General features: G+C 39.7%; 2 protein-coding genes across 2 annotated transcripts in view; one reads left to right on the forward strand and one right to left on the reverse strand.

Moving 5' to 3' along the window:
• The first annotated feature begins 60 nt into the window (after nucleotides 1-60).
• Nucleotides 61-7468, forward strand: LOC135072757 (protein lethal(2)denticleless). Its single transcript, XM_063966795.1, has 4 exons — nucleotides 61-246; nucleotides 323-519; nucleotides 5080-5191; nucleotides 5688-7468. The coding sequence occupies exons 1-4, from the start codon at nucleotides 204-206 to the stop codon at nucleotides 7301-7303; spliced, it is 1968 nt and encodes a 655-aa protein (XP_063822865.1). The 5' UTR covers nucleotides 61-203; the 3' UTR covers nucleotides 7304-7468.
• A 7327-nt stretch (nucleotides 7469-14795) lies between these two features.
• Nucleotides 14796-22874, reverse strand: part of LOC135072740 (uncharacterized) — a 59574-nt gene continuing 51495 nt past the window's right edge. The window contains exons 7-8 of the mRNA XM_063966778.1: nucleotides 20669-20779; nucleotides 14796-16191 (exon numbers count right to left, since the gene is read on the reverse strand). Coding sequence (XP_063822848.1) covers nucleotides 20699-20779 — 81 coding nt within the window. The 3' untranslated portion in view covers nucleotides 14796-16191; nucleotides 20669-20698. The remainder of the gene's footprint in view (nucleotides 16192-20668; nucleotides 20780-22874) is intronic.

The following is a 22874-nucleotide window of genomic DNA, read 5'->3' on the forward strand; positions in this document are numbered from 1 at the left end:
TGTGGTACTTATTTAGGGTTATGGTCTTGTAGTGGTGATGCAGTGATGAAACGAAACGTTTTTTCTTCGCGCCTTTTCAAATGTCAACGCAGATCTGTCACAACATGTTTTGTTCGACTCGTTTTTTGTAGAAAAGTCTAGTAATATCGCTAAAAGTGACTGTACATCGTTGATTTTGTGACTGAAATGTGAAAAATTCAAACATGAACGACATACAGTGTCTTATAGACCGTCAACTGGGCATTTGTAAGCATAAAATTAGTCATTTCATAATGTATTAAATTTTGCGAACCCTGTCTTTTCATGTCGTGTGATTTTGTAGATTGTCGGTTTAACTACGATAATGTACTGAAGCGCCTCGTGGTGAATGGTGAGGAGTCGTTCTACGGGCTGCAGAACTCAGTTCCCGCAGCCAACTTCGACCAGGACCCCCCGATATTCGCGTGCCGGTTCTCGGAGGCTCCCGGCTACGAGCACATCCTCGCCCTCGCCAACGAAGATGGCAGAGTTGCTATTCAGGTGGGTCATCGCGTTTTATAAAATCACAAATTAATTGTTTCTAACATAACTTTCAATCTGGACCACTAAGAATTGTATGTAAGGTTTTTACCCACCCCTCAGGGTTTATGCAGAATACCTACCAGTGGCTGTAACGAGCTCTCGAGTTGTAGCAATTTGGTACAATGTCTTGCTCTTTATGTTGATTTGTACTTATTGTTTTTTATTTTTGATACACAAATATGTTTTCTCTCTTTCTTTCTTTATGCTCATTTAAATTAACAAAATCCTATTCTACACTAGACTTGAAACATAACTGACTTGTTTATGATGCCTGTGACTTATTTTTGGGGACAGAATGGAGTTTTTCCTTAAATAGCTTCTTGCCTAATCACCACCAGCAGGCCTATCTTAGGAATATACAGTCCACTCCATCGATAGCCTTTTAACAAAGAGGGAAAATACAAGAAAATACATTTTTTAATTATATATTCAAATAATATTTATTTTATAAACTTGAGTGTCCCTAATCATTAAATGCATTTTGTACTAAATGCATTTAAAGATTAGGCCTTGAACCATGGCATTAAACCTTGACTGGAAATGCAGAAACATCCTTGCCATTACAATCCAGGCATAATTTTAATTTTTACCCTTTTTTATTTAGTTATAGTTTAGTAGTAATTTGTTAACATTTTGTTGTATATAGGGTCCTTCTAAACTAGCTACATTCCTTTTAATGGGGGCATCTATACGGTACACTGAACAAGTTCACCAAATTTGAGTATGTGTTTTATAATGATTTTACAAAGTTACATTTTCTAACAAAAATAAAAATTCATTTCGTCTTACATAATGGAACATGCTGTATTTTTTACTCACACAACAAAGCTGTAGTGTATTCATTCTGCACAGGAACACGAGACAACACACACAACGCTCACTACCACTGCACACTTTTTTGTTGTTTACACTCACGTCATAACAACTCACAGCAGTCGTCACAGCTGATAGCCGATTAGCTGATCGACTGATTGGGCGAGCTATCACTTTAATGTTGCAGGCCTACTCTCATATCGTTGTCTATCCTTATTATCTTATGTTAATCACAGTAAAACGGACTCACGATACCATCGAAAAATCAACCAGCAAAGGCCATGATTTTTAAGGCGCGTCTTAGTAAATTTATTTGCATTTGTGCATCTGTGCGTCATAGTTCACTTCACGAGCACTACAAAACGCACCTTCACACAAGAAAGCTAGTCAAAAACTGAATTAAATCAAAGCGCACGCGCCGACAAATGCCGACAAGCCGCACGCCTTTTGTTGACACAAAGACGCCGACGCCGCCAAAGCAAGAGCCGAAAAGTTGGCATAAGCGTACAGTCGACGACAAAAAAGAAACTTTGTTTATTATTTTATCTGCTTGCTTTCGATTTCAATTGATTCGAATCTAAATTATGGTGTTGAGTATTTCATGGTAAAATATCCTATAACAGATAATAATTAAAAATTAATCGAACTTATTGTTTTGTGAAGGTAATTCAATGGCCTAGTCAGTTATTTAGAAACATTAAATTAGACTATTGAAGCAAATAAAACTCTTCAATTTGTTTGTATTGATATTCCATTTATCCTAAATCAAAGTCCATTCTTAAATTAATCGTTAATGTCATCATTTCTATTACAATAGAAAAGTAGATGAGGTAGGTAGGTACCTAATTAGTTAAATAAAATTTCCGAATCATTTCCGTTCCAACTTGGTATTTATTTATGACCTATCTTATGTACCTGTGATTTAACAATAAACACAATTTTAATTTGAATAGTAAAAAAAAGTTTGTTGCATTTCTTAATTTTATTTTGGTGAGTGTACATTGCGCTAGCCGGCGGCCGGCGGCACGTGTCTAAAGGCGGCGGCACGTGTCTAAAAGTTCGTTTGCTGCGCGCCGGCTAGTGTTGTACGATACGACACTCGAGTCTTGGAATCTTACTTATTAAAAGTTTGAAGAAAATAAAATAGCTATGAATTAAGACTGTGTGTTTATTATTTTATTGGACCGTTTTAACTTTTTGATTACGAAAATCGTCAGTCTTTAGATGGATACTTCTGATTCGATTATTTGCGTTTAATGCAATTTTATTGATATTACATTTGTATTGTGCGATTTATTTTATTTTCAATTAGGATATAACATACGGATGATGATATGAAATCACTCATTATTGCCTATTAGTATACACCAACTCAAGTTCTTGTCATGATTCAGTCTAGCTCAAAGAACTTAAAATACTCGAAAGGACTCGGAAGACTCAATTATTCCCTTATTCATGTGACTAACGAGTCCTAGTCTTAAAAATAAACTCAAGTCTCAAAATAAAGACTTTAAAGACTCGAGGTTCTTACAACACTAGCGCGGTCGGCTATTGTGAGGGACGGCTATCTTTGATACCACCGACTCCGCCACGCATAAATAAGGATGTCAACTCCAAAATTCTTTCTAATCTTAATAATAATAAAACTATCATTATTTACTTTTATAATTTTTTTTTGTTTCTACGATGATTTTAATGATTATTATTTCAGTTTAAAATTGATAGTTGGGAACAATTATTTACTTATTTACTTCGGAATACTAAAGACTGCCGATAATCACAGGTAGATAATTCGATAGCGTTTAGTTTCTGCTATGATCGAGTCAATTACGAATCACATTTTTATTTAATTTGCTAAGGGGATATTAAGCGATTAAAATTAACATGAAAAATGTGCCTGCTTTATCGTAATAATAACCGTAATTCTAAATTTCATAGTCATGGTAACTATCCCATTTGTGTATGGCATAAAAATAAGTCATTGATTTCGGCAACTAACTTTTTTGCTTCGTTTCGTTGCTACGTTTGAAATAAAAGATTTTTACAAGCGCAAAAGTATTTTAAACGAACTTTTGAATAAACATCATTCCATTGAGGCCACTAAATAAGTACTTACCACATAAGATTTTTTTATGTTACCAAAAATAAATAAACTTTAATTTTCTGCTTAATTTAATTCCTTAAATAACTAGTAGTAGCCCTAGAATAGCTTGTGTGGCGCCCGGTCCGTCGTCCGGCGGCACTCTTGTGTTCGCGGCCAGTGGCCCAACGGCAGCACAAGCGCAATGGCGGCCATTACGTAAGCTCGTGTGCGTGCGGATTTTTGTCAGTGTAGTAGTGAATCAGCTGAACAGGGTGTTGTATTGGGTTGATAAGAAATGAAGTTGTTTCCTTAATTATCTCGGAAACCAGCCTGAATTTTTGGCTCAAACTTTGGGAACGTATTCAGTGTGACGTATACATGCTCCCATTAAACGGAACGTAGCTGATTTAGAAGGACCCTATATATGTATAGATTATTGTTAGACTTGAATAAATTTACGAGTCTCCATTCATCCAGGCTGTGCCTAGTTGGTTGTTGATTCCTGGGGTAATTAATAAATTATTTATAAGCAGACAGAACTGTCTGTTTGTAAATCCCAACTAATATTATAAATGCGAAAGTAACTCTGTCTGTCTGTCTGTCTGTTACGCTTTCCCGCTTAAACCTCGCAACCGATTTCGATGAAATTTGGCAGGGACATAGTTTGAGTCCCGGGAATGGACATAGGATAGTTTTTATCCCGGTTTTTGAAACAGGGACGCGCGCGATAAAGTTTTTCTGTGACAGACAAAATTCCACGCGGGCGAAGCCGCGGGCAGAAAGCTAGTTCATTATAAATTCCAAAATGGATAACTTAAAGTAGATAAGCATTGAATGACAAGAATGTAAGGCCTGCTCAGCGTGTAGCGATAGATTTATTTTATTATCTATCTTCTTAGGGCCAGTTCCATTTATCTGACATTAACTTTTGCCTGCCAGGAAAAAATTATAGCCTATTTCACCCAAGAATAATGTACTTTCTACAAAAAAAAACATCAAAATTTGGTAAAAATCTCATTTAAAATTAAGTTCCTAATATGCTTCAACAGTTTTTCTTTTGACTACTTTCCATTCTGAGAATGATCAAGTTTGCAAGTTTACAATGCATTTCGTTATCGAACCTCGTAAAACCGTCGTTCCCTTTAAAAGAACCAAATTCTTAGTCTCTCTGTCCTGAACAGGGTTGAAAATCATGATTTAAACAAAATCCTATTTTGTTTTTTCACTAGAAATAAATCCTCAAAAAAAGCTTGTCCTAAGTTTTAAATTTTTTTTACAACTATTAATTTTAATTTTTCTTCTGCACATATAGCCTATAGCTTAATGTTGTCGCAATCTACCGACAAAATTTCTCAAAAAATTGATCAAATGTATGGAAAAATGAACATTTCTCCATAGAAAATGGCAATTTCATACTTTACCATCTAATATTAACATTACAATTGATTAATTATGCACTCCCAGTGTTTTATCAATTCCATTTTCGGATATTGAAAATTGATATTAAAAATCGTGATTTAAATCATGCAACCCTGAACTTCAATTCAAAAAACGGGATCCACGCGTAAGGAGTCGCGGGTGGCCGCTAGTAATTGATAAAAACATGTTATGTTTATTTGTAGGACACATCCAGCATATCTTCAGCAAGCACCCTGGAGGGCTTCCAGTGCCACAACAACGCCGTGTTCGACCTGGCGTGGATGCCGGGCTACATGAACTTTGTTACTGTGTCAGGTGAGACATTCTCTTCTATCTTTTAGGTCATTTCAAATCAGAACCCCGTATTAAGTCCTTTAACTTGTACACCTTGCATTTCCCTTGTCTGCCATTTTCGTTTTCTGTTGTATGATCGGTGCTTGCCGTATGGCCTTGACTGTAGGTATAATATGTAATGTATAACTGCACTAAGCCAACTTAAATAATTGGTAATACGGTTGTTTCCTAACTTTTGTCTTAGAACTTGTCAATTTTAACTTACCAAACTTAAAATTTGCATGGAATTTATTGTCATAAACTTAAAATTAGTTAAATAATTTCTTCAAACGTGTGCGACCTTAGTAGCTGTTCTATTTGTTATTTTCGTGGATAACGGTGCTGGTTGTGCATTTATTTAAGATATATCTGTAAGACTTTTTGTAAAACCGTTTGTACAATTGTTTGTTGTCCCTAATAAAATAAAATTAAATAAATAAAAAACCCTATTTAACACTTTGCTAATGTTTCTCCTCAGGTGATCACACTGCGTGCCTCTGGGATGTGGCTGAAGGTGCTCCCAAAAGGATCCAAGTGTTCTCCAACCACACAAGGTCAGTGAAAACTGCTGTATTTCGTCCGACGGAACCCACGGTCTTCGCCACCGGAGCTCGGGACGGCCACATACTGGTCTGGGACATCCGCACCAACAGCCAACCCGCCGTCATCCTGAAACCGGACAACTGTCTGATGAACTGCCACTCCAGCTTCACGCCGAAAACCCCCGGCTCGCACTCCAAGCGGCCGCGCATCGACACGCACCGCGCCACCAGCATCACCGGGCTCGTCTTCCAGGACGACTCGACGCTCATCTCCTGCGGCGAGTGCGACGGGAACATCAAGGTGTGGGACATGCGCAAGAACTACTCCGCCTACAAGCGCGAGCCGCTGCCCAAGCACTCCATCCCGTACTGCGGCAGCTCCACCAAGAACGGCTACACCAACCTCATCATCGACGACGCGCGCGTGCGCCTCTACGCCAGCTGCATGGACAACGTCATCTACTGCTTCAACGTGTCCACGTACGCCACGCTGCCCGAGCGCCGCTACACCGGCCACGAGAACGGCACCTTCTACATCAAGACCGGGCTCAGCCCCGACGGCGCCTACCTCGTCAGCGGCAGCAGCGACAAGCACGCCTACGTCTGGAACGTGCGCTGCTCCGAGCCGCTCGTGCGTCTCGCCGGCCACTGGGCCGAGGTCACGTGCGCCGCCTGGGGCCCGCGCGCCGACCTCAAGCTCGTCACCTGCAGCGACGACGCGCGCCACAAGATCTGGCGCGTCGGCTCCGAGCGCGACCTCGCCGACGCCGCGCTGCAGGGCCGCGCCGAGCCCGCGCCGCGACCCGCCGCGCCCGGCCCGCACTGGGGCGGCCTCGACCGCACGCCCGGCTCGCTCAAGCGCAAGGCCGCGCCCGCGCCCGCCGCCAAACGCGCCCGACCCGCGCCGCGCGCCTCCAAGCGCTGCCTCGCCGACCTCATGGCCGCGCGCGAGCCCGACGCCGACGCGCCCAAGCGCCCGCGCCGCGACGCGCCGCCGCTCGCCGCCGGCTCCAAGCGCCGCCACCCCGACGGGCCCCCGGGCGCCGCGAGCCCGGCCGAGCGCTGCGGGCCGGACGCGTCGCCGCCGCGCGACTGGGGCTACATCCCGACGGCGGGCTCGTCGTTCATGACGCCGACCAAGAACTACGAGCGGAGGACCTGCAAGCGGCTCTCGCCGCGGAGCCCGAAGCCGGTGTCCCCGGACGCGGCGCGGAGGTCGCCGGTGAAGGTGTCGCCGAGCAAGGTGAGGATCATCTCGTACACGACGCCGACCAAGAACCTGCCGAACTTCGCGCTGGAGGGCGAGGCGCCGCACCTGCGGCTGATGTCGCCGGTGCGGAAGAAGCCCGAGGCGCCGGACTGGCTGACGCTGATGACGCGCGCGCGCCGCGGCCGCGCCGACGCCGACAAGCCGCCGCTGGCGCCGCTCAGCCCGAAGGAGAACTTCCCCGCTCGGAGGAGCTCCGTCTCGGAGAAAACCCCCAAATCCGCCAAGAAGGGTCGAACGTTGCTGAAGTACTTTAGCGTTACGAATATGGATAAGTCTAAATAATTAGAAGTGAGCAAATTATATGAGTTGTTTCCTATTCTGTACGATGTAAGGAGTCAATGTTTATTGCGTGATTCTATCGGTGTATTTTATACGTCGACGTAGACAAACTTTAAGTATTCCTGACGATATGGCAGTCATCTTTAAATTCGTACCAGTGTTTCGTGTTCTTAACCCTCAATTGGGCGCGCCTAAAAAGTTGCATAAGCGGTCGCGTGGGGTGTATGGCACCCCAGAATTAGGAAATTAAATAAAATACGAAATACATGCAAAGTTAGACTTTTATTAATTAGGACATTTGAACTTACATATTAATCAACTTTTAAACGTATTTTTAACAAAATTAACCTTTTTTTTAATATGAAAAATATTTTTTTACTAATCCTAGTTTTTATCATCACAATTTTGATAGACTATATTCATATGGTCATTGTTGCACACATGTTTTTGGCATTTCGAACATTCAGTCTTTGTTTTCCTGTCCTTACTTCTTGGACATACATGACACCTTTTGTATGATTGCGATCGGCCTGCTTCAGAAATAGATTCTTGGTCCTGAATTCCATGTTGTGTTTTTAGTCGTTTTTGCAGCGGTCGTGGTGTATGCTGGCTCTTGATATTTGGTGAGGTTTGACTAACTACTACTAGTCGCCTTAAAAATACTCTTCGGGATATATTAGAGTCAATTTTAGATTTGTATATCACATAGGAATTGATACCTGTTATATTGAAAAGATGAAAAAATGTCACCATCGGCCATCTTTTGGTGCGTCTTCCTACATTATAACCGGCGCACATTTGGTCGTTTGTATCAACTCCTCCTTTCATTTTATTGTAAAAATGAATAATTTCGGGCTTTTTTTTCTCTATTACAATGTTTTAAAACAGAAATAATGAAATAAACATCATCCACTACCTCGAAATTTAGACCACACAAACAGTCGCCTGGGGTGTCGTGCACCCCAAACACGCTCTCCGAGCCCAACCGTCCACAACAGAACGCCGCTCGCAACTGAATCGTGTACATTTTACGTGTTTACGAAGCTACCTAGAAGGCCAGCGCGCTAAATTCAAATTTTAAAAAGTTGTGAGCCTGGAAACCTGCTCTGGGGTGCATGACACCCCACGCGACCAATTAAGGGTTAATCGTTTACGTAGATCCATAGATCTGACATTTCAATATTTATTTACGAGGGTATTTTATAAAATCTGAGATTGTGCCTGCCATTTTTTTTATTTATCATGAGACATTATTTGTAGCCAATGGGGGTACTTAGCAAGTTCACCATGGAATTTCGTGATTTGAAGTGTACTCAATGCTCAATTATTATAGATGAACTAGCGGCCGCCCGCGACTTCGTACGCGTGGATCCCGTTTTACCCCCTTCATCTATCTTACGCGGTTTAGATTTTTTCATACAAATGTTTTTTCCCGCTAATTCCCGATCCCGTGGGAATTTTGCAATATCCTGTTGCAACTAAGCTTTAAGTTTACTAAGGTACCTGCATGCCAAATTTCAAGCGTCTAACTTAAGCGGTTTAGATTTTTCATACAAAAGGATTTTCCCACTAATTCCCGTTCCCGTGGGAATTTCGGGAATTCCTTTCTTAGTGCACCTCTACGGTACCTAAGCTACGTCCCTTCCAAATTTCAAGTGCCTACGTTTAGCCGTTTAAGCTGTGCGTTGATATGTCACTAGTTTCTCCTTTTATACAGGGTGTCCCGTAATGTAACGTCAAGCCGGAACTGGGTGTTGAGGCAAGTTATGCTGGTTATCAGAAAAATATTAAAAAAAATCTATGTGGCATTATGTCAAAATAATAGGCATTTAAAAAAAATCAAAAAATTCTACTCCCGGTGACGGTCTTTTTACTCGTGTTGCCACAAATCTCCACTATTTCCAATTTTTTTTTTTGTTATGTAACCCTGAATAATGCTTCTCCAAATTGTTATCAAAATTACAAAACCAGCTGCTCCAACTTGGATGAAAAAAATACATTATTCCCAAAAAAAATATCAAAATAAAAATTTTGCCTAGTTTAAACTGACTGTACTGAAAAAAAATTGTACTACGCGAGTGTGGCAAGTGACGTCATAATTTGGCGCATTTAGTAAGGATTCCAAAATGGTATAACACTTTGTAAAATCTTGCTGTAGTTGTCGACAATTTTTGTTTATTGGAAATAATCCCGTTTTTAACTTTATCTACCTTGGTTAAAAATGTTATTCTAATGTGCCCAAAATTCAAGTTTCTGGCTTAAGTGAGGTGGAGAAGCCATTTTAAAAGGTATGAGCGGGACGGAGAGGACCATCTTACCAAGCAGGAATGTTATGATATCCGTAACCGTAACCGAAACTATCGGATATCCGAAATAAAAAATATCCATAACCGTAACCGAAACTGATTCTAAAGTTACGGATAGTTCCGGATAAAGGCGGAGTCTAAGGGTACAATTCCAAACTGCAAAACTCTATGAAATCTGCAGTAGGCGCCGCAGCTGCAATGCCGCGCTGCCGATTTCATAGTTTTGCAGTTTGCGGTTGCAGTTTGCGATCTGCGGCCCGTCTTGGAATTGTACCTTAAATCTTAATATTTGTTACCAACTTGTCTGGCATTCGCTGGCACCATCTAATATGCCAGCCTGTTTTACCTTTATCATACATAGGTCTCGTCTTAGTTGGTACATTAAGTAGCTATGTGGGTCAAAATCACGCAGCATCTTGCTATTTGTATTATACCTACATTTTTTAAATTCTAATAATTCCGTAACCGAAATTATCCGAAACTTTCGGATAATCTGAAATGATTTCATATCCGTGACCGTAACCGAAACCGGTATAATATTATTCTAATATCCGTAACCGTATCCATAACCGAAACTTCATATCCTTATTATCCCTGTTACCAAGTACAAGTGCAGGCAGAGCAGGTAGTAAAGGCGCGCGCGCACGGGTGACTTTTGTCACAGTATGTCAACTACTAATTACTGTCATGGTGACAAAAGTTTCTGTGACTGACTGTACGGTAGTCAGTCACAGAAACTTGAATTTTGGGCACATTAGAATAATAATTTTTAACCAAGGTAGATAAAGTTAAAAACGGGACTATTTCCAAAAAAACAAAAATTGTCGACATTTACAGCAAAAATTTACCAAGTGTTATACCATTTTAGAATCCTTACTAAATGCGCCAAATTATGACGTCACTTGCCACACTCGCGTAGTACATTTTTTTTCAGTACAGTCATTTTAAACTAGGCAAACTTTTTATTTTGAGATTTTTTTTGGGAATAATGTATTTTTTTCATCCAAGCTGGAGCAGCTGGTTTTGTAATTTTGATAACAATTTAGAGAAGCATTATTCAGGGTTACATAACAAAAAAAAATTTTGGAAAAAGTGAAGATGTGTGGCAACACGAGTAAAAGGACCGTCACCTGGAGCAGAATTTTTAGATTTTTTTTAAATGCCTATTATTTTGAAAATATGCCACATAGATTTTTTTTTATATTTTTCTGATAACCAGCACAACTTGCCTCAACACCCAGTTCCGGCTTGACGTTACATTACGGGACACCCTGTATATTTAGAAGATTCGTGGATGATTTTTAATTATTGAGAATCTATCTAGAAAGAGAAACCTATTCATTTGAAGAAAAGTAAAATGTCGTTTGTTTAGTAAGACTAAAAGAGTAGTGAGTACGATTTTAACATTTTTACTATTTATTTATTAAATAACGGAATTCTATGGTGGATGTTACAATTGTTGCATTTACTTTTAATTAGAGTAGTCTTAGAATCATTTATTTCATCAAATCATATCATACCCATTATATGAATAATTATGTAAATAAGTCTAGTTGATATAATTCTGCATGATCTTTCTGTAGTGAATACTAAATAGTTACGGTAAGACCTATTTGCATAATATCACACACAGTAGTTGTAAGTAATTGTTGGTACTAAATTATTTTTCGGATTGTGATAATAAACCTAATTGTTTTATTAGAAGTACCTACTGTAGTTTCATTAATAATAATAAGTAGTTTATTATGTTTGATGGTGTGTGGTGGTGGGATATTGTGGTGTCAGTCTGTGTGCGTTGTCTCGTCATTCTTCTGAAAATACTTGATTGGTCCAAAAGATTTTTATTTGACAGAATTTGCTTGGCTCTGTAACATGAAATATTTTGCCTAATTGGAAAATAACATTTCAAATTGTCTAGCCTCGTAAGACCGTCGGTCCCTTTAAAAGAACCAAATTCTCAGTCGTTCCATCCTGAACATTTGAAATGCAATCTAGTATGTATTACCGAAGGTCCTTTTCAGTGACCCAAAACTTCATCATACATTTTTGTTCTCGCGTCAAATGGTAATTGAATTGCGACTGTAAAGCCTTGAGTATGTATCCAAGCGAGCTTCGATTCCTGAACGCGCTGACAGCTGTCAAGAAATGTCACTGACGAACTGGAGCGACCGGGCCGATGTGTTAAAATCTTTAATTTTATTAATGCAAGAATCCTAATTTATGATTGATGCCGCAAAGCAATTTTTTGAACTTTCAAAGGACAATGGGCAAAATGGTACCCGGCTCCAATAGATATGTGTCTAGTATCGTTTGAAAGGTCTTACCAAGATGAACAACTTATACTGTGACCACCAGCCTCAGATCTGGTTGTGTACGAAGATATACATACTTTTTTGCAGAATGGTACCCGGCTCCAATAGTTATGTTTGTAGTGTCATTTGAAAGGTCTTACCAAGACGAACAACATTTACTATGGACACCAGCCTCAGATCTGGTTGCGTTCGAAGATAAAGATACTTTTTGTGTAACCTAAGTATCATACAGTATGAAGGGGGACGCGCTCGGGGCAGGGCACCGACGAGATGGTCGGACGTGGTGAGGAAGACGGTGGGCGGGAGTTTGCATCGTGCGGTCCACACAGCTATGACCGCAGTCTGTGGAGGAACACTATCTGTGGTCGCGATCCTCATCAGTGAGGGACCGAGGAAGAAGAAGAAGAAGATCATACGTATCCATCGTATGGCACTTAGGTTATGCGAGGCAGGAAGGGTTTACTGCTTCCTAGCATCCTTCCTTAACTCTATAATTATTGATGGGGATAATTGTGAAATAAATATTTTTATTTAAAGAAGTACTACCCCCTTATTAATAAAAAGTTATACCTAGGAAGAGCCTTGGATTAAAATGACATTTCCATACCAAATGACAATTTAAGCCAGAGTTCAACTAGGGTGTACCTTTTTTTAAAAAAGGGGGTAAAGTTTTATTACTTCTTAAGGGTCTTATTATGGGTTGCTAAAGCGAATAAACCCACAAGACCCAATAAGTCCACCCACAAGATGGACCGACGACCTCATAAAGGTAGCGGGAAGGCGCTGGATGCAGGCCGCCACCAACCGGCCATTGTGGAAATCATTGCGGGAGGCCTATGTTCAACTGGACGTCCTATGGCTAAAATGATCATGATGATGATGATGATGAAAGCGAATAAAGGGCTAATAGCTTGGGTATTTCATCGTAGGTATAATCCTTTCCTTTTCAATGCTTCTTTTAGTTATATAAATAGAATGTAGTCATAATACATACTCGTATACATGGATGATTTTGTTATACTTTCATTATAATACTTAGTGGAATTACTGTTTTCAAAACGTGAATTAGAACTGGCCCCATAGCAGACATTTTCCTACATCTAAAGGCCTTTTAAAATATATATTGTTTATGGCTATTGGAGCGGGTACCACTTTCCATACATTTGTGCCCATCATCCTTTATAATGTGCTATAGAGAACCTTCGATCGATAATAGTTATTCATTTTGATTGGAAAAATTTTAAAACTTCAAATATTTAAATACATTTTGTAAACTCAGTGCTGGGACTGACAGGGTATAAAATGTTAGTTCTTTTTGAAGGACCTTCGGTCTTACCTCCTTCTTGTAAAATATAACCTCAGTCTTACGAAGTTAGGTAATGTGTTTGCGTGTGTTTGTCATTTAATTTATTAAATTAATTGAACATGATGAAAGACGCCACATACATTTATGGGATTAATGAAACACTAATTCAGATGTGCCATTGCTCACTCTTTATTACGCTTGTTAATCAATATATAAAAACATAATATAAATTATTCATATAATATCACCACTGATTGTTGACACTGTGCGGCGCCGCGGGCCTTCGCAAACGTTCTTATACCTTCACTGTTCGGTCGACACTCGATACAAAACTTACTACATTATGTCTCAGTATTCCACAATTTATTAATACGGTACCCATTGTTGACAAGAGATAGATATTTCCCATGTGATGTTACTACATGTACGAAATATTGCGTGCAAAACCATATCGTGTACTGTTGACAAGAGATAGATAGTTCCCATGTGATGTTACTACATGTACGAAATATTGCGTGCAAAACTATATCGTGTACTGTGACAAGAGAAAACACTTTGGACAGCAACAAACTACAAATTAAAGATCCACATTTAGATCGATTGTTCTGTGTCTATTTAATGGGATTCGAATGCGTTGTAAAGCTGGTAAAATCGCGAGTTTCCTTTTTAGGTAACTGAGATATTAGTAAGTGTCGACTTCACATTGCCTCCCCGCGGCGCGCTACTGAGACGATAACAATAAAATGTCAGTAACGAAACTTTAGCAGAAATAATATGAAAATAACACAATTAAAAGAGAAAATGTTAACAATAGATCCGGCGCCGCGCGCCTTACAATTTGTTATATATACCTACTACATCTAAGTCTGCTCTTAACTCTACTAACTTAACACTATGTACATACAATCTTTATCCAAGCGATTTTAAAAAAGTCCTTAGTACTTTTATCATATTAATTTGAAAATTTGTTAAATGTCTTTATAGTTTAACTCACGGAATCCACTCGCACCACATTTTATTATGTTGTTTCGTTCCATAACACAATACGAGTAACAAAACATTAGCCCCGCTAAACAACTACTAACATAAGTAACACTAGGGTACAACCGATACTCTTGTACGAGACGAGATCGTCTTCATATCAATTGACACTTTAATGGTAAAACAACGTTAATCTATGATGGAATCACGTAATGTGGCTTGGGTATTTATGTTAAAAGAGGATAATGTAAATTTTATAAAACGACAAACTAAAGGACAATGCAACTTTTCTCTAGCAGTCTGGACTCTTTAATATGCTGCCCTCATATGAAACTCAATAGTGTAGATATACGAAATCAGTATCCTTCAGGATTTTTCTATGATGGCATAGATAGTGCAACATGAATTAAATATTTATGTTGACAGTAAGTTTTTACTTGGCTGCAAAAAGGAGTGTTTCAAGAATTAGCAATTTTATGGGATATGGTGGTGCTGTAATTTATTGCAGCTATTTCTGGTCCATTGACCGACATTACTGCAGCCCTACTGCGATGGCCAGTGTTTTTAAATAAAGTTAAATATCTTTGTGGCAGAATCCCGAGTGTGTGTTAATATGCGGGCAACAAGTGTCGAGCCCGGTTGCATTAGCCCACTACGCGGTCATCCGTTTAACACAAACACCAAGCGTGTCAGTCGCAATTCGAGATCAAAACTTGAGGAGCGCGCCTCTAATACTGAAGCAAGCGCCGCCGCGTTTGCTTGAGTCGTCTTCACTTTTGACAACGTCCGCACTTTCACTGTTTTTCAAAATATGTGCTTTTGTGCCATTTGAATTTTAAGAAGCCTTATCGATGTAGCCTAATCCACCCTTCTAATCCAGTCGCGTCACATTTCTAATAATGACAGAGTGAAATGACAGTATTTATGTATAAAATGGTCGCTGAAATGACATCTCTTTCTCGAAAATTTTACATGTCAGAAAGTGGTAACCGTGCTTACCTAATCAATCAAATACTAACTTTAATCGCTTAGTTATAAAGTTTACTATTATAAACAGGATTATAAAATAATCAGATTTATTCCCGCAACTCAAATGACTCCAAAGCGCATACTTTAAAACAACAGAACTGTACTATATCACAATACAATAAACTATTTTGGGTACAATCTAGCAATGGCCTCGTACAAAATACAATTCAGCTGTGATATGGGTTCGTCGATGCTGCATCGTGTGGCCTCCTCACGTGTTAACATCGAGTCCGAGCGGGAGAGAGTCCCGGTCTATGGTTTCTGTCTCGTCAATATCGTCCCGATTTATAATTAAGTAACAGTGATTAACACCGGAGTAAATATATCCAAAAAACTACACACTGTGAGAATAAAACTCGTCGCCGCCCCACGAGCGCCCGCGAGCGGTCGCACTCGTCCAATACTATATAACTTCCAGTTTGTACTTTGATGATCATCGAGTGCAATCGCGAAGGAAACGGGAGGGTCAAACAACCGGGCGCAAGGGAACCGGCCCGGGCCGGCGTCCGCTGCATCCGCGCCCGGGCGAGAGGACGGGGAAACTAAAAACATGCGGCACGAAATCTGATATGATCATGATCGAAGATACAAGTCGAACTCGCGACGACGATTCGATTATAAAACTCGCAAGTTTCGGTCGAAACGTTGCGGGAACCGTGAGCTGATCGGGACCGACGGGTGAGAGCCGGAACGTTGTTGCGCGTTCGCTCGCGATCTCGGCAGACGCGCGGAGGGATACGTTCGAGTCGACTGCACTGACGGGTGATCGGGTACAGACGAAAAAGTACACAGTAGACATCAACAATGCTCGTGTGGGGTCGGCCGCCGCCGGCGCGGGCCCGGGCGGGCCCTGCTGCGGGCCCGCGGGCCCAAGCAGCCCGCCGGGCGCCTGCGCGACGCGAATGAAGCGGACGTAAGTACTGTAGCTCCCGGGTGCCGCGCCCTCGCCTACACAATCTGGAAAAAGTTATTATTACATCAATTCGAATCACATTACAAAAACAAAAGATATTCGGTCAATACCGATGTATGGATGGTGTCAGCAACCTTGTTATTAATTAATACGGAAGTGTGCAAGAGCCAAAGTTGGCACTGCCTGTTATTCGTCATCTCGCACCTCTAAAGATGCTAGTTGGCACCTTCTGTTTCTTATGTCATCAACTCGCACCTTTTTGAAATCTGACGTGTTTATGTATAGTCAGTCATCTACAAAAATGTTTTAATAAATGACTTAAAGGAATGTGTAAGCCACTTGCAATGAGTTGAGTTTAATAATAAAACAAAATGTACTTTTCAGATAGGTTTATATTCTAAATCAACATGCTAATAAATATAAATCGGGAAGAAACAAATTATCAACAACTAGCGGCCGCGTGGACCTCGTTTAATTACTAATGATGATGATAGATGGAGTTTCACGGCTTCCCCCGCATGAATAATTTACGAACGTCAAATTTTTTGTCCAGCGCTGTAGATTTTAACCAGTGACGATAGATGGCGCTTTTTACCCACGTCTTATTTATTTATTGAAATTTAGTTGGTCACAATATATCGTCATAAATTATAGCCTATATGTTAATCTGGGTTATAAACAATAATACTGTAAATTTTGAACAAAATCCGTTCAGTAGTTTTTGCATGAAAGAGTAACAAACATTCAGACATCATGACATCATCCAAACTTTCGCATTTATAATATTAGTAGGAAGTAGGATATCACAATGTCCTGAGGATACCTAATACCTAGTATGTAAACTGTCTAATAATATTTAAGTAGGTATATTTAAAAACAAAGCTAGATTTCTAGCTATTTAGTAATGGCGAATTATAATAAGTCAAGCCGCAGATAAATTTTTTTGCCACGGCATCTAACCTCAGATTTTATAACTAAGCCACGGGATATTAAAAGGCTTCAAATATATTAATTCGCGTTCTTTTAAATGCCACCTAAATATCCCAAAGAAAGTGTCAAATGAAGAACAACAATTATTATTACCAAATTTTACAATTAACTAACAAGTAACAATTTATATTGTACAGCTTTAACAAACAATCCTAAAAAAAATAGTTCAAGCTTGAACTAGAGAACATCAAATCTTATAAATTTAGCTTCTGAAATAATACATTCGTATTCTTTTAACATGAAAAATGGCCAGGCAATGAAAATGTACCGAGGGAAATGCTTGGAACATAATTTTTAACATTGTAACTTTGTTTGGATTAGCTAGTTAGGGGATGAACATTATCAAAAGTTCTCCACCGCAGCCTTTGAAGGTCCCATTTTTGGGTTTTTCGCTTATATGTCAAAAACTATCTAAATAAAAAACCAAGCATCCTAGCGATATGAATACTTCTAGAGAATTAAAATTAATTTAATTTGTAAGTCAAGTTTTTGTATATCTTGTATAGTTTTCGAGATATCTGCTCTTCAAAGTTTTGTAAAACATAAACATTTTTGCCTTACATTTTCAAACTATGAGGAAATAGTTGCCATAATTTATTATTAGATGACAAGTTTGGGTTAGGGTTAGGAAAATGTTGTTTTAATCTACCCACAAAATTTAATAAAATTTGAATTTGTGGTTCCTTAAAAATTCACAAAAAATGTTAGTATGGAAATAATCAATTTTCGTAAAATTCTTCTTACAAAACGCTAATTTAATAAGTAAGGAACTAGTATAAATAATTCCTAATAAAAGGCTATTTATTGCAAACAAATAATTTGAATTTGAATAGGTAAATAAAATTATCTCTTGGTAGAAGAGAAAAGAGACACGAGTTTCATACATTTCATACAAAAAAAATATGTTTAAATATCCGTTGTTTTTTTTACTTTGCTTAGTTTGGGACTAGAAGCGTAGCGTAAAATGTTGAAGGATATTTATTTATTTATTTCATTTTAAAGGAGTAAGAATGGATTTAAGTAGAAAAAATATGTCATTTTCACTTCTTTTCAGTTATTTTACAACGTAAGAAAAACCAGATATTCTACAAAACGAATGTACATTTATTAGTCTAGGTCTTTTAGTTTTGACGTCATTGTTGAACAAGGATACCCCTTCCCAGTGGTTCCATAGCGCGGTTAACATGCGAAAATGCACTGATTCAAAGAATCCCTTAAAGTTTGATGATAAGATAAATGAAGAAGAAGAAGATGATAAGATACTTGTATAAAATGAAAGCAAGAGCGTCCCTTAGAGAATTGTTTAAAGAAATTGGCATTCTCACGGCCGCTTCACAATACATCTTAAACTGTATTCTATTTATTCAACAAAATATTAACGAATTCAAAAAGAAAAGTGATATTCACCAAATTAACACTAGAAATAAAAATAAATTGGCTATACCCGCTTTTAGACTTAATAAAGTGTTTGCCACTTTTATGGGACAAGGTATCCATTTTTATAACAAAGTCCCTGATAAATATAAAGAGCTACCGTATAATAAATTTAAAGGTATAGTTAAAGATCACATGCTTAAAAAAGCCTATTATACAACTCGAGATTTTCTTAATGATAAGTCATCCTGGGAGTAGGATTATGGTCCTCTCATGCTCGCACTAAAAAGAATTAAAATGAAAAGTAATATTGTATAAACTAATAATAATTTCTCAAATGTTATAGTGTCATGCTTCTCAATCTGGACTGTTACTTAGCTTTATTATTAGTTTTTTTTTAAAGAGATAACTTGGCATTGTCATTCTCACTAAAATGTCTCTGGGGTGGTGGCGTAGTGAGGCGGGTCGTTACATTCCCTCTAATATGGTCGAGTGAAGCGATGGCTGGTTCACTCGTCATGTCTGTGAACAGGCGCTGCTTTCGGGGACTGGTCAATCCAAGTTATTCAAATTTATGTATGCGAGTCATTTCTACTAGTACCTTAATATGTAAGTCTAGATATTAGCACGTCACTACCTTGTTTAATATACCACGCAATCTTGTATACCCATTCTTATGATACACCACACAAGAATGCATGGTAAATTCAGTGAACTGCTCCTGAATGGAATGTACCTACTACTACTATTTCTATTTATTTATATTAACCGGCAGACAGTGGTGACTGAGTTTGTTGCGGCGCTTCTTCTCAGCACTTGCCAAATGTTGGTCTCGAAGCGCTGGTAGGGTAAAAAGATTATGAGACATGTAGAGGCTCCTTAAGAGCATATGACGATTTGTAAGAACTATTTATTAGTCTAAACAAATAAAGAAATTTTGACTTGACTTGACTTTTGATCACTACATGCCCGACACACTGAAAGTTTTTAGTTTCAATTCGTTTTTATTTGACTGTACTTTTGAAAAGGTGCGAGTTGACGAACAAAATAATAGGTAAAATCGGAATTTCCCAACTCGCGCCTGCTAGCGAGTTTGACAGGTGCGAGATGACGAACAACCCATAACTGCGGGCCATGGAGTGGAATTACATGCCAGCCTGTTTCCGAAATTATAACCCGAAGGCTTTTAAGCCACTAGTGGGCAGGCATGGGCAATCACGCTACACCAAAGATAGAATCTGCACTCCTTCGGTATGATCTTTATCATCAGGAAGTCCATGTTCCATAAAAAAGAAGCATGCCTTGTAATGTCAATGAGTTACGGTAATTGGCCGTAGTACACATTGAAGTGGATCGAGTGGCGAAGAAGATCGGCAAGACCTGGAGCGAGATCAAGCGAGAAGCTCAAGACCGAACGAGATGGAGGACTGTTGTGGACGCCCTCTGCCCCATCTAGGGGACATAGGACCATAAATCAAGTAAGTCACACATTGAAGTGAAGGTCGCGGGAAGTATCTGGATGCGAGCAGAGCAGGACTGATCGTTATGGAAATCCTTGGAGTGGTGTTTGTCTAGTAATGGACGTCATTTGGCTTAAACGAACACATTGAAGTGTAACTGCTACCAGGCCTGTTCATCTCCGCGAGTTTACATCGAAAACAAAACACGCACGATGGCCCACCTACAGGATACTATTCGACAAGGCCTCACATACGAGCGAACATTGACTCACGCACGCGTATTCTTGTGTATGATGGAAGAAAATAAAGAAAATGGTGTACTAAATACTGTGCAGTATTTAACTGCCTAAATAATAATAACAACACAGAATGTACTTTTTTAAGTTGCCTCAAGACACTGAGAGGTAAATAAGTAGTTAATATTATGCTAAATCATGTATTTCCTCCGCCATTTTCCGCAGTTTGGCACCTCACGTCACATCATTTTACCGAAGTCATCCCTATAGCTTCGGCGCAGTGCCGATCACTGACGTTTGTCAACAAAATGGTGCTTGACTATTGAGACAGGCTAAATTACACCATATTGTTAATGGCATTGAGCATACATTTTTTTAAATACCTTCGCGAAGTAAAACTTCTGTACGTAGTACTTATTATTATTCTGTGCTGCTACATGCAAGTACCGCGTGTTACGCGCCTGTGCGCGGGCGCGTCAGGGCGGGCGCCATCACCAGCAGAACACGGACAGCTCGCCGCCCGCGCCGCCCACGCCGCGCCACGACCGCACGCCGCCGCCGCCCACCTTCAGCTGCGGACAACAAGCACGTTAGTCATTGTCCAGGCCGTAGTAAGGGCAATCAGAGGTGGAATTGTGTAAAGCAATCGTAATCATTTGACAGTTCATAACGTACGATAAAGTCAGATAAAGCGTTTGACAGAATAATAATGCGTTATGAACTGTCAAATGATTACGATTGCTTTACACAATTCCACCTCTGGTCAGGTGGGGATTCTTGGGTGGCTTAAACATGGAGTGCAGGTGCGGTTTTGTTCCCCAGTCGATGAAGCACCTGATGTCGTGCCCTGAGTGCCCAAGCAACTGCACTCAGGAGGAGTTGATGAGTGCTGCTGACAACGCCACCCTCGTGGCGGAGTTTTGGGCTGACACTGTGTAGGTTTGTTGTCGACACGAAAAGAAGAAGATTGTCCAGGTGCGGTTACTGTGTAGCACTGTTTTAACATGCGTGATATTCAGCTGCGGACGCAACGAAATCACGTTAGTCATTGTCCAGGTGCGGCTACAGTGTACCACTGTTCTTTAACCTTTAACCAGTGACATGACTATTTTATAACACTATAAGGGACATGACGTCTCACAGGCTACTACTTCGAAATCAAAAAATTGACAAAATTGCATGTGGATTACTTTAAAATTGTATTTGTATTTAACTATTGGTATGTCAATAAAACAAATGTAAATGAATTCAATCATTTTTTTTATAATTACATAGAAAAAAACTATAATTACCAATTAGTGGTAATTTTCAGCCTCAATTGATATGAGGTCCTTTTTTAGCATTTTAATAGACTTTATATAAATTCTATGTCAAATTTAATACTTTTTACTAAAAATCTAATAATACAGAAACCGAAAAAACATAAAAGCCACTTCTGAAAACTAAAAATAAAAATTCTGACACCCGCTCAATTTGGCATAAAATCAATGGCAATTTTTGCAGAAAAGGCGAGAACATTGCAAACATATGGGATTGTAACACCCCAACACAAGTGTACTGTGGCGGCGTAGCATGGCTTGGCACCCGGGGCGACCCCTTCCCCCCCTCCTCACCCCTCATAAGACCATAAGTTGGATGTTCATATTGCGGGGGGCTAAGGCACCCCAGAATGGTCTGGTGTCCCCCAGAATTTTCGGGTTACCGATTTGAAGCCGAAAGATTTTAGTACTAAGTCATGAGCTTTATTATTATGATGAGATGATACCAATAGCATGCACCCCCTTATCATGACATCAGATGCGCGACGTCCTTGTCACCTTCTTGTCACCTGTGGGCACTAATCTTCGCGACTGAGTTGTCACTCCGTTGTCACCCCGGCCCCCCCCCCCCCCCCCCCCCCCCCCCCTTACGCCGCCACTGTCCGCTGTGTAACACTGTCATTTTGTGTAGTTTAGGCAGACAAATACTGCATGCCCTTTGCTTGGCTTGACTTGTTTCTGGATGGAACAGACGGTCCATCGTTTGAACCTTGACGAGGTTCAAAAGGTTCAAACGATTAACTGACCGTTCGTAATATTTTATTCTTTGATGAATTCGTGGGCTGGAGTTATAATTTCCTAGTCTTTTCTGCCATTTTGCACTTAAAATAAAAAGTAGAGTGTAAAAGTTTTTGTATGACAACTAGGGACATGTAGCCTCACAGGCTACGATCGATTTTCTAATTCGTATAACTTACGTGCAAAACAACCGATTACACGTCTGCCTTCTTCTGTGGTCGTTTTAGCACTAAAACAAAAGCTACTAAGACGCTGGGTCGCTGCAAGCGAGGGGAAGTGGTCAATTCTAAGAATTTGAAAAACATGAGACGCCTGTCAGACTACGTGTCACTGGTTAAAGGTTAAAACATGGTGACATTTAGCTGAAGACTCAACACGTGTGTTATCTAGGCTGCTGCTACGATGCACTATTCTTGAAAACTTGGTGACCAAAACTGGCAGATATTTCATCTTTTTGGCATATGTTATGGACCACGAATCAGTTCAAGGTCAAATAAAAAAGGAAGAAAAGGAAGCAATATTGTATATCCTGAGCAGATCAATGTCATCATCAGACTTGAGTCACAACGACGACGATTATAAAGTAAAAAAAAATTGTGATATTTGGTTG

Source organism: Ostrinia nubilalis, chromosome 6 (assembly GCF_963855985.1).
Source record: "Ostrinia nubilalis chromosome 6, ilOstNubi1.1, whole genome shotgun sequence".
Classification (NCBI taxonomy): domain Eukaryota; kingdom Metazoa; phylum Arthropoda; class Insecta; order Lepidoptera; family Crambidae; genus Ostrinia; species Ostrinia nubilalis.